This window comes from Gracilinanus agilis, chromosome 1 (genome assembly GCF_016433145.1).
Source record: "Gracilinanus agilis isolate LMUSP501 chromosome 1, AgileGrace, whole genome shotgun sequence".
Lineage (NCBI taxonomy): Eukaryota > Metazoa > Chordata > Mammalia > Didelphimorphia > Didelphidae > Gracilinanus > Gracilinanus agilis.
The window spans coordinates 333,238,811-333,251,820 of record NC_058130.1 but is presented as its reverse complement, the minus strand read 5'-3'; the positions used below and the strand labels follow the sequence as shown (position 1 = coordinate 333,251,820).

The following is a 13,010-nucleotide window of genomic DNA, read 5'->3' as shown; positions in this document are numbered from 1 at the left end:
AAAGTAGGGGAGACTTTTGCCCTTCTCAGCTAGTTTGCCTTCTAATATGCTCCAACTAGAAATAAGGGATCAACCAAGAAGGAGTCTATCTTGATCCAAGTAGCATTTATTCTTTCTGGTTGGGAAGTGTGGTAGAAAGGGTTTTGCAAAGTACTACCCAGAAAGGACTTCATCTTTCATGGTGGAGGTATTAGTAGAACATTTAACCATATATAAGTGGAAATTAGCTATGAGTCAATTATTGCTTCTGCATGTAGCATATAATATAGTATAAGATACTTTTAATCTTAAAATAGTTTTAATGAGAGTTAATTGTCTTTATAAAAAATTTCAAGTGCTTACTATATGCCATATGGAATAATAATAGCAACTACTACTGTTATATCTGAGATTTACTTAGGGTTCGTTCTGTAAAAACCCTGAGAAAATGATCCATATTAAGGAGTTCTCACAACATAAAATGACAATATGAATGAATATATGCCTTATATGTTTATGGATTTTTGTTTGGATTTTCCTTAAACTGTAGGTTTGTGTGAGGAGTCAGAATTGTTTTGGAAGGCAGTGTTTGAAATCACATAATTCAAGATGACTAGAAGTTTCCCTTCATTTCTAGTTAATCAGATTAACTAAGAAAAAACTTATGATTGAATTTGTCATTTAATTCTTTCAGTGTACGGGATGACAGAATTAGAATAGAAAGGATGGATAATCTTTATTTTGAATACTCTCATGCTTTCCAGCAAATCACTGAGTTTTATGCAGAAGTACTTGATATCAAAGGTATGTTTTATTCTTTCTTGGGGATATTCTAGTATTTTGTTGAGTTGGATTTTTTCATTTGCTTAATTATTGATCTATAATGAATAAAAACTACATGGGATTCAGAGGTCAGTTACTTTCACTATAAGAGCTTCCTACTCTATTGTTAACACTTAATATATGCATACTATAATTGTTTACTATTTTGTGGGATGGATTCTTGTGGGAGTAAATGGTATAAGCGTTCTAATCAACTTTTTGCCTTTCCTTGAAGAGGGCACAGTGACTATTAGTGTTTATACTATGCTGGTTATAGTTCAGAGTAGATTATCATTCATTCATTTATTCATGAATAAATATTCAACTGGAACATCTTTGTATATGCAATTTTTGAAAAGTTTTAGCACCAGCATCTAATTTTGGTAATATGGCCATCACTAAATATGCTAATATATAATAATTTTGGCAACAGACATTGCTAAGGTTTTTCATCTTGAATAACAGAGGAGCAACAGACTTTGGTGGTAAAATGACTAATTTTGAGTCAGGAGACTTGAGATATATTTTTGGACCCAATATTGATATTCTATATGATCTTTGGTTCCTTTCTCACTTACCCATTACATAAAAAAGAGATTGATCATTTTTTGATAACAGAATAAATTGAGATTTAGATTGAAAGGGACCTGGGATTGGTAAAATGTTGATTTTTGTTTATATTCATAAAAACTTGAAGTTGGCATCATGTTGTTCTAACTAGGAAGCTTTTCCAAGATGGCTGTTATTGATTTGTAAAAGATATTTTAGCACATTTGAAATTGCTTATTACTGGATAATTATATAATAAATGAAATTTAATAGCATGTATTTTAATTGTGGCACATACTAGTTTTTAATGGAAAGAAATAATTTTTTTTTTAGCTTCCCAGAGTCTTTCTGGAATCTTAAATTTGGATAAACTCGTGATTAGCTCTTTGGCAGCAATTATTAGATACCTTAAGGAATTTAATTTGGAGAAAATGCTCTACAATCCTAGGTAAGACTTTTTTTTTTAAATCCAAGATTATTTTTAAAAGGGGGATGTTTGTTCATTTTGCTTAAAGAAATTTCTGTTCTCCTACAAGTTTATTTCACTTTTTAAAAAGTACTTTCTAAGGAGAAATCTTTATTTTTGCTGTAATGGTTATAACTATTTTAGCCACAAATGGAGATCTTTGGAAACACAAGTGATTTTGTCCATTCAACCTATATTCATTGTTTTGTACTTAAAACTGAAGGCAATTACAGGATGATAGGAATTAGAGCTGAAAGAAGTCTTAGATATTAATGTATTAATTTACTAGAAAAGGAAACCCAAGGCCCTGAAAGGTAAGATGAGACTTCCTCAGAATTACACAACCAAACTGGGCTCTGACTCCACAGGTCTCCTTGTTGCATTATTTAGTTGAAAACAGAACTGAGGAGAACATGACTGAGAGACACTAAAAAATTTGCTTGTGATTGTTCTGTATCCTAGTTATTCTTGTTTCAGTTTTTTTGTCATAAAGATCATCAAGAGGGCAGTTAATTTGACAAGAGTGATTAATTTGAAAGATTTTTTCCTCCTAGTCATGCATCTTTATTGTCATTTCTTTGGAATTAATTTGGGGAATTGTAAGAATTTAAAATTTAGGTTTTTATGTTAATATGAGAATTCTATAGTAATATTATGGTTGCCGATTTAAAGATATTATAACTTAAGTCAAAATGACTTTTAGTAGCTTTATTTACAAAGAGATGGAAAGAGTGAAAGTGGGAAAATGTAAGAAGAAGGTAGAGAATTATCTAGCCTATCACCCTAAGCATTGTTCTCATGTGGGGCTCAGTCCCTGGCAGGGCTTGATAATATTTGGCCAGAGGACCAGGTGGTGTCTTCAGCAAGGGTTCCACCAATGCAGTCCTCCAGGAAAGGAAGGTTTCTCTGGAACCAATCTCTCCAGAAGCCAGGAAAGGAAGACCTACTACTTACCCAGTTCACCAAAAGAGAAATCCCAAGGAGAAGATCACAAGCTGAAGATCTAAGCTGAAGAGCCAAGTCGAAGGTTCAAGCTGAAGATCCCTTGGATGGGAAGTTAAGGACTTTTTATAGTCCTTTTTCCACGTCATTTCCTGTCCCTTCCTCTACTTTATGGGAACCAGTTGTAGTCTTTCAATTTGCTTAGCACTGCCCAAGGGATTGGGCAGTGGCCTCTGGAATTGTCACCCACTCTAGCAAGTGACTTGCGAACTCTCTTACTTAGTGTTAAGTAGGGGTGTTTAAATTTTTGATTGATTAATTTAAAAGTTGCTGATTAATAGACGAAGAAAGTTTGATTTACTCTTCACAGAATACTTAAATTTGAGTGTAGTCTAATGCTTAAAAGTAGCTAATTACAGTAAATCTGACAAAGAAAATATCAGTGCAATGCCTTCTGCTTGAAAAAAGACATTGAGATGATTCTTTGTCCCTTCTCACTCTTGTCCTCAGCACTATCCTTAATTATCTTCTCTTGTCCTTAATTCTAGAAATCTTTCCTGAAACTCTGACTTAGTTAATACCTTTCCCTAGTTGGAAAGGAATTCTGAAGGAGAGGCATAGAATCAGAATTAGTAGACTTGTGCATAGGGGAAGAAACTTTCTTAAATATAGTTTAGAAGGTTTAGGGGACCATTGAGGTATAGGAGATAGAGATGTTTTTCATTAGAGCTGCTGATCTACGAATGTAGGGGTGGATTTTCCCATTAGTGGAGAAAGGCATAGTCTAGCTTCAACTCAAAAACCACCAATGAGAGGGAACCTACTTCGTCCTTATTCTCTTTTTTGGGTAATTTTATTTATCCAAACATTTGTCATATTCATATATATCTTTGTTATTCCTGATAAATATTTACTAATTCTTTATACATGGCATGTTCTCTAGTCCTTTTGCTGGCCTACTCTCCATTTTTAAAATAAGTTACAGATCATTTTTGTCTTTCCTAAAATGTAGTATCCTGAAATAACATAGTACTTTGGCTGTAGCCTGATTTTAAGTACAGCGTAGTAGAATATTTTCTCCTCCATTCTAAATACTATAGTTTCTTATGTAAACTAGGGGAACATTGATTTTGGGGGCTTCCATGTCACTTAGATTGACAGTACAGAAAAACACCGAGATGTTTTCCACAGAAACTGTTGTCTAGAAGTCACATCTCTCCATTAAGTATTTGTGAAGTTGATTTTTTTTTAAATCCAAGTAACATTTCTCTCTTTTAAACTTCATCTTATTTGATTGGACCCATTGTTTAGTTGTTTCTTTTTGGATCTAGACTTTATTGTCCAGTGTTATAGGCTAACTTTTAAAATTGTCATCAGAACATTTGACAAGGATGTCAATATTTTCCTCCTTCCAAGTCATTCCTTAAGCAGCACAGGATCTATGACAGATCACTGGGTTATTCTATAAAAATCTTCTTCCTTTTGACTACAGCTCATAAATAGCTACTCTTTGGGGATGGTAGTTGAAGTAGTTCCTAGACCACCTAAAAGTATTATCATCTTGTCTTTATCTACCACAAATGCATCATCAAGTGCTTTGCTGAAATCTTACAGTACAGTACAAAGTACTGTATTATTAATACGTTTTGTCCAAAATGGAAATGTATCAAGTCTGCTGGGAACTGTTATTATAAAAATGTGCATTTATTAATATATTTTATCTTTTTATCCCTTTCCCCTTTCTTCTGGTAAATTACCCTCACAATTATTGCCTCTCTCTTCATTTTCTTCCTATTTACTAGCTCCCTCTTTATTGCCTACAAACCTGTCCACATCTCCCCAATCCATATGACTATTCCTGTTCTGTCTTGAGTTCAATAGTCCTGAATCACCTACTAGAAATTTTCAATTGGATATCCTGTTGGCATTTTAAACTCAGTATGTCCAGAACACAAAACTCATTTTGTTTCTCCTCCAAATCTACCATCCTAAATAGCCTTAAATTTTGTTAATGGTACCACATTCTTGCAGTCAACTGTGGTTCACAACCTCAGTGTCATCCTTTGTTTTTTCCTCTCCCTTATTCCCAGGACACATTCATTTGTCAATTGTGTTAACAAGGAGTCTTCTACAATATCACAACAAAACTCTCTTTGCCCTCCATACTTGTTTGAGGCAAGTTCCAGAACTGGTAAACGTGGAGTCTTTTATTTTCTTTTTTGTAGTTCTCTGAGCTAACTCAGTTCACCCTTTCAAAAGACTAATACAACTCAGTTATACAAAGTACTATGAAGAGGAATCTGAAGATTCTTCTGATTGCTTTTGTAATTCTATAATTTAGTGGGTTAAAGAGAAGCAATGAAACATGAAATATAGTTAAAATACTTTTGAAATTCTGATTCATAGTTAGTCCTTTTAGGTTTTTCAGAATGAATTGACTTTAGACTAGATTTTTTATTCTAAGAGAACAATTTTAATTACAAAATCAATTATAAGTAGGATACAGACTAGGCAATGTACCTTTTCTGAAACTTCTTACTATATTATTGATTTGCATGCACATGAAAAATTATGTAGTAGGAAAAGATAGTGAACAATTTCTAATCTGTGGGGATTATTCTAAGGGAACATTTTATTTTTAAGATATTAAGTTTTTGTTTAACATTCTAAAGGAAGCTTCTTGATTACAATTGATTTTCTTCATTTATGCTAGTTAAATGAATGTTACATTCATTTTACTAGTAGAGGAAAGAGTTAAGATGGGAATTTTTATTTGGGATATTTTTCTATGGTTACATGATTCATGATTTCTCCCCACCTTTTCCTCCTTCCCTAAGCTGACAAGCAGTTCCACTGGGTTATACATGTATCATTGTTTAAAACCTGTTTCCATGTTATTCATATCTGTAATAGAGCGATCTTTTAACATCAAAACCCCAATTATATCCCTATCGAACCACAGATCGATCACGTGTTTTTCTTCTGTGTTTCTACTCCCACAGTTCTTTTTCTGGATATAGATAGCGTTCTTTCTCATAAGTTCCTCTGGATTGTCCTGGATCATTGCATCGCTGCTAGTAGAGAAGTCTATTATATTTGATTATGCCATAATGTATCTGTCTCTGAGTATAATGTTGTGGTTCTGCTCCTTTCACTCTGCATCAATTCTTGGAGGTCTTTCCACTTCCTATGGAATTGCTCCAGTTCATTATTCCTTTCAGCACAATAATATTCCATCACCAGCAGATACCACAATTTATTCAGTCATTCCCCAATTGATGGACACCCCTTTATTTTCCAATTTTTTTGCAACCACAAAGAGCACGGCTATAAATATTTTTGTACAAGTATTTTTCCCTATTTTCTCTTTGGGGTATAAACACAACAGTGGCATGGCTAGATCAAAGGGTAGGCACTCTTTTAAAGCCATTTGCACATAGTTCCAAATTGCCTTCCAGAATGGTTGGATCAATTCATGACTTCACCAACAGTGTATTAGTGTATGATGGGAATTTTTAGTTCTTTTTTTCCAATGTCTTTTTTTTGCCTGGATATTCGGAGGAATTGTGATTTGACACATCTTTTGGAATTGTAATGTTAGCCGACACTTTCTTTTATTTCTATAATAAAGTACATAATTCATTTATATTTTTCTTCATAAATATAATAACAAGTAATTTTTAAAGAAAATTTCAGATTCTTTGATGAGATCTTAATAAAAGAATTTACTCATGATAGTATTGCATCTTGGAGTCCTTTTTCTATCACAAATAATGAAGATATTCTATGCTATTTTTATTGTTTAACATATCAATGAAATATTACAAAAGTCTCCTTATAAAATTACCACAAAAGGAAAATTTCATCTAGAAGACTGTACTTTAGCCTTATGCCATTCATTTTGAAACACATAAAACTTATCGTCTTTCTCCACATGGGTAGATCATTTTGAATTGCTTGGTTATTTCAGGTCCATGAGCATTTACTAATGTGTCATTGAGCATGTTGTGAGATACAACTTTTAGTCAGGGAGAAGTTTATAGATCTTGATGTTACTAGGCACTGGCACAAAGGAATTGCCTTTGTATCAGGAAGGAAAACTGAAAATTGCTAAATCCTTATCAATCATGTCCAGTAGGAGAAGGGCTTAGCTCTGTTATTGTCTTGATAATAATTGTTTAATACCATAATTTATGTGAAATTATCCTTATAGTGTCTGTCTTTAGTAGATTATTTATCAATATAGGCAAAGAAAAAATTTGATTAATAATAATTTTAGAAAATTATGGAAGTTATTTAAAACAACTTAGGAACTCTGGCAATAAGCATGCATAATTCTTTAATCATCTAGACTATCCAAGATGATGATATCTTCAGGTTTAAACAGTGAGCAATAGAGCCTCTGTTTGTTTATATAATTTGACTTTCCCGTTATCCTTTCTATCTCTGAGTCAATGAGAATGTCCATTCGCTATCTAGACATTTTCATGTATCCTGTGGGCATTGCGTTCTTCTCAACTATAGATTCTTTTTTTTTACCTTTTTTCAATTTTTGTTTTATTTTCAAATTATCTCCCTCACTCCATCCCCTCCTTCACCCATTGAAAAGGAAAAAATGTAATACTCATTAAACATACAAAGTCATGCAAAGCATTTCTACATTAGCCATTTTTCCAAAAAGAAAGAAAGAAAGAAAGAAAAAAATGTATGCTTCAGTCTTCAGTCTAAGCCTCTGTCAATTCTTTATCTAGAGGTAGATAATATTTTTCATGATGAATCCTTTGGAATTTTGGTGGATAATTCTATTCAATCAGTGTTAAAAAGTTTTTCACCAACTATGGATCCTTTCAAATCATTATTTACCTTCTAGAGAAATCAGGGAGGATTCTAGGGATATCCTTCATGTTTGGAAACTTGAAAAGCAAAGAAGACCAATGAACTGAACTAACAATTTGGTTTCTTTTATCCATAGTGATTATTAGTTAGTGGTGGTTAATCCAGTGGTGATTAGTTATTCTGATCCATATGAACCCTATTACCTAGTGATAAATAATATCTATGTGAGAGAGCTTATTGAAATTAGAGTTGGAGTCTATGATTGATTATTTTTTTCTGCCATCAAATGAAGATACACCAGATTCTCACTCAGATACAGACCAGCGTAGCTGTCCAGCCTTCTGGACTTTTTAATTATAAATGGTGTCTTAGGTATTAGATTGTAACAACACAATCTCCCCTAAAGCTATTTATAGCAATATATTTCTTTTAATCTTATTTCTTAAAGACTTGCTATAATAATAAAATCTCCAAAATATCATTAGGAAACAATGTAGAATAATAGGCCAATTTTCTCAGTTTCTTTTTATTAAATTGGAGCCTCATTTAGTTGGTGGTGATTGATCAGGTAGGACATGATGCCAGGTTTAATAAGAGTTTTTAAAACAAAGGGAAAAAGAAGGTATCCATTTCTCTTTATCCAGAAAATTCTTGAATCATTGACTCCTTTACTTATTTATTTTTCAAAGACATTTTGGCCTAGAGTCATAGACTGAGAGAACAAAATATTTTATTTAACTTATTTTACAACCAATATTTAATTATCCTTAAACTCTAGATGTTTTAGGCTCCCTCATTCTCTTCATTCTCAGCTCCTCACTCTTTCACTCCTTATATTCAGTTAATTTGTTGATTCTACCTCTGCAGTATCTCTCAGAGCCATCTTTTTCTTTCCACTCACATTCTAGTTAACAGTATCACTCTTTTTCCTGGAGTATTTTTAGTAGTCACCTAATTAATCTTCTTGTAGTCAGTCTCTCTCTTCTTCATTTCAACCTTCACTTAGCTGCCAAAGTAATATTCTAAAAATCAGGTTGGATCATGTCACCCTCCTGCTGAATAAACTTCAGTGGCTTCCTGTTACCTCTAAGATCAAGTAGAAATCCCAGTGTTTGTCATTTAAAACCCTTTAGCGTGGTTTCAAATTCCTAGCCCTGTTATACATTAGTCCCCCATATGCATATCCTAGTCCAAACAAAGTTACCTTATTGCTCTTCTGTACACACAGCACAAGCTGCCTCCCACACCTAGAATGAAAATTCTCCTCACTTCTGCCTCTTACAATTTCAATTTTTAAAAAAGTGTAACTTTAGCATCACTTCCTGCATGAAATCTTTCTGGATCCTCACTAGCTGTTAGTGCTTATTCTAAAAATATTCACCTTCTTTATCCATCTATTTGTTTATTAATATGAATTTATGTTTTTGTAGCCCTCAGCTTCAATAATCCCTTCCTGTATATACTACATTTTTAATAGGAAAAAAAATTTTGAAAGAGAAGCAGTTTAAATGTCTTCTGGCTAATTAATAGTCTTGACTGGAAAGCAATTCTTTGGCAATAAAAGTCTAGTAAAACTTCTTTTCCAAGAAACTGATTGCGTTAACTGTCAAGGTGAAAGAACCTTGAAAAAAGAAAGAGTTAATAAAATAATGATTTAAGTAGTAGTTTTAGGGTAAGGGTTATTATGGTAATACGCTATAAGGCCAATTTTGCCTAGATTACACATGGTAGTATCATCCCTAATCCTGGCTATCTCTCTCTCTCTCTCTCTCTCTCTCTCTCTCTCTCTCTCTCTCTCTCTCTCTGTCCGTCCATCCATCCATCCATCCATCCATCCATCCATCCATCCATCTCTATATCTATCTGCTGTAGCCTGCAGCGCTCTATCCTGATCTTTCTTGCCTTCCCTTCATATTATTTCCCTTGATCTGATCCTCCTTCAGTGGATTCAGTGATCATGTTTAGATGATTTCAGATCTACTTATCTAGCCCTAAATTGTCTTCTAACCTCCAGATTTATATCTCTTAACTGGTTGATAGACATCTCAGACTGGATGTTCCATAGATACCTTACAGTCTACATATATCTCAAACTGAATTTATGTTTCCCTCAATCCATCTCCCCTTCCAAACTTCCCTGTTACTGTCAAGGGCTTCACCATCTTCTAATCTCTTGGGCTTGCAATTTAAGTGTTACCCTTATTCTCTTTCTTTCTTTTACCATCCATATTCAATCTGCTGCTACATCTTATTGATTTTATCATTATAACTTTTCTTGTTATATAATCTTCTTCTCTCTTCTCACTTTGCCATTACCATAGTACAGACCCATATCACCTCCTGCTTCGACTATTGCAATAACCTGCTTGATTGGTTTTTTCCTCAAGTCTCTCCCCTCTCTAGCTCATCCTCTACTCAGTTGTCAAAATAAACTTCTTTTTTTAAAAAAACATTTATTAATATTTATTTTTTAGAAAAGTTAACATGGTTACATGCTTCACGCTCTTACTTTCCCCTTAACCCCCCTGGACTTCTCTCCACCCCCCATAGCAGATGCACATTTCCACTGGTTTTAACATGTGTCTTTGTTCAAGACCTATTTCCAAATTGTTGATAGTTGCATTGGTGAGGTAGTTTCGAGTCTACATCCCCAATCATGTCAGCCTCAACTCATGTGTTTAAGCAGTTGTTTTTCTTCTGTTTCCACTCCTGTAGTTCTTCCTCTGAATGTGGGTAGTGTTCTTTTCCATAAATCCCTCAGAACAAAATAAACTTCTTAAAGAGCAAATCTGATCCTATCCTCTCCTCATTCAAAAAACTCCAGTTTAAATTCTTATCACCCCTGTGATCAAATAGAAAATCCTCTGCTTGGCACTCAAAGCCCTTTGTAATTTGGTCCCTTCCTACCTTCCCAGTCTTTTCATACCTTATACTCATTCATATACACTCTGATCTGGCAACACTCTTCTTGCTTTTCCTCACACAAAACACCACATTTCCAGATCCTGGGCATTTTTACTGTCCTAGAATACTCTCTCTCCTTATCTCTGCTTCTCTAGCTTACTTTAAGTCCCACATAAAATCCTAGCTTCTATAAATTCTGATCCCCCTTAATGCTCATGTCTTCCCTCTGTTGATTATTTCCATTTTATCTTTTATATATTTCATTTGTTTGTAGCTTTTGCCTGTTTCCTCCTTTAGGCTGTGAGTCCTTTGAGGGAGTTGTCGACTTAATTAATGTATGTTGACTGACTGTTTCTCTTGATAGAATGTAAGTTTTGTTATGACATAAAGAAGACACTTAATGAGGGATTGCTTGATTAATGTGCCATAAATAATTTTGTCATACTAAATTCTGGGTCTTTTGAAAGGTAAAACTTTGACATATATATGATACCCTCTTGATCTCTACAAAGATATCCTAACTAGTACATAGAGTGTATGACTTGAAAGACCTAGATTCAGATTCTGCCTATTAGCCATATGACCTTGCAGACAAATTGTTTAACCATCTCAAAACCTTAATTTCCTCATCCATAAAATGGGGGTAATGATAATACAGATTTATTGTGAGTTTCAAATGACAATGTATGTAATAAAAAATAAAATTTGCAAACCTTAAAGGGAAATGGTAGGTATTATTATTTATAGCTTTCTTGAGTGTATTTTTCTTTATTTAACTCACTAATCTCAAACATTGACCTTTTTGGTGGTGGTTGGTTAATTACAGTAAAAAAAAGAAACACTATGTGGCTAAGTGGCACATGGATTACATTGCTAAACTTTGGGTCAAGAAGTACCAAGTTCAAGTCATGCCTCAGATATTTACTAGCAGTTTGACCCTGGGCAAATCACCTACCTTCTTCTGGTATCAGTTTCCTTATCTGATTAAAATTAAAAATTAAAATTAAAAATGAGGGTTTTGATAGTCTTGTTCCCAGAGTTGTTGTAATGATCAAATGAGATAACATATGTAAAATGCTTTGTAAACCTTAAAATAATATGCAAATTCTAGCTATTATTTTTTTATCATTATTAATAAACTACTTGGCTGTATTACAGTCCTTAATTAGAGCTAAAATCCAAGTTTTAGCAAAATGATTAGAATAATCATTTTATAATTAGAAGAATAAGGAGGCTAGTGTAAAGTACCTGGACTTTCTCTTTCCTAGATAATTTTATAACTTGTCCTGAATGCTTACTATTGTTTGCTAAGTCAATGTGAAATGATTATGGTTTGTTCTGTTCTTAAAAATGAAAAAAAGGGCATCTGTACATTCTCTTATTGTCTAGCTATTGCTGTGGTTTGTTTAATTGTTTAATTTCTCTTTTCCCTTTTTTCCCATCAAGGCATTTAACAGCACATACAACAATGCAAGAATTCTTTGCAATGTATTTTCCTTTCATTCTTTTGTCTATGGCTTGATTATTCTACCAAATGGTTGACTTTCATTAGTCGTGTTATTGAAAATTTTATCTGCTGTCTAAATTATTTTTAAATTTTTTTTCTGCCTTTATGGTATGCATGACTACATTTCCTTTCATTTTCTTTTCTTTCAGAAATTTTAAAAAGTTTTCAAGTGAAATGGAATTTATGACAATTAATGGAACAGCACTGAAGAATCTGGAGATCTTACAGAATCAGGTGAGGAAAATATAACTAGTTGATTACAAATTTTTGTTGGTTGATGGGAAGAGTTATAGGCAGCCAATGCTAATGAATGCATTTGAAACAGAAGATTAATCCTTTTTTTATCTGATTGTTACCTGGAAGCAGTAGTTTAAGGATATTAACTTCAAGGAACACTCTGAGAATCAGACAATGATAAAGATTTTTTAGGGAGACATTTTGAAAAGTATAAAGAAAACTATTTTATGGTTAATTTCTTCCTGGACTCTTTTTAAATTTTTACTATCAAATATAACCAACACAATAACAAAATTTAACACTGTAAACAATATAGCATTTTATTTCTAAAACATTAGTTTTTGTTTTGGTTAATTGATAATATTTTTAAAGAAAGGGAGATGTGAAATATTCCTTCCATTTACTAAACTTCAGCTTGTAAACCAAGTATTTTATACACACATACACACACATACAGACATACACAGATAGACACAGTCATACACACACACATCCTTATCTTCTTTCTGTCTTAGTGTTGATTCTAAGGCAGAAGAGAGGTAAGGACTAGGCATTTGGAGATAAGTGACTTGCCCAGTGTCACATAGATAGGAAGTGTCTGAAATCAGATTTGAACGCAGGTCCTCCTGACTCCAGACATGGCTCTCTATTCATTGTGCTATCTAGGTGCCCCTAAAGTATTATATTTTGAAGATAGGGTTTTAAAAAAAAAATAAATAAAATAAAATTATCTTTTATATTATATTATATTATATTATATTATATTAT

At 33.2% G+C, this 13,010-nt stretch overlaps 1 protein-coding gene across 1 annotated transcript in view; it reads left to right on the top strand.

Annotated features, from left to right (window-relative positions):
* The window catches only part of MSH3 (mutS homolog 3), a 206,246-nt gene that overhangs the window by 58,772 nt on the left and 134,464 nt on the right, over positions 1-13,010 (top strand). The window contains 3 exon segments of the mRNA XM_044662970.1: positions 674-783; positions 1,684-1,798; positions 12,155-12,239. Of these exon segments, the coding sequence (XP_044518905.1) occupies positions 674-783; positions 1,684-1,798; positions 12,155-12,239 (310 nt within the window).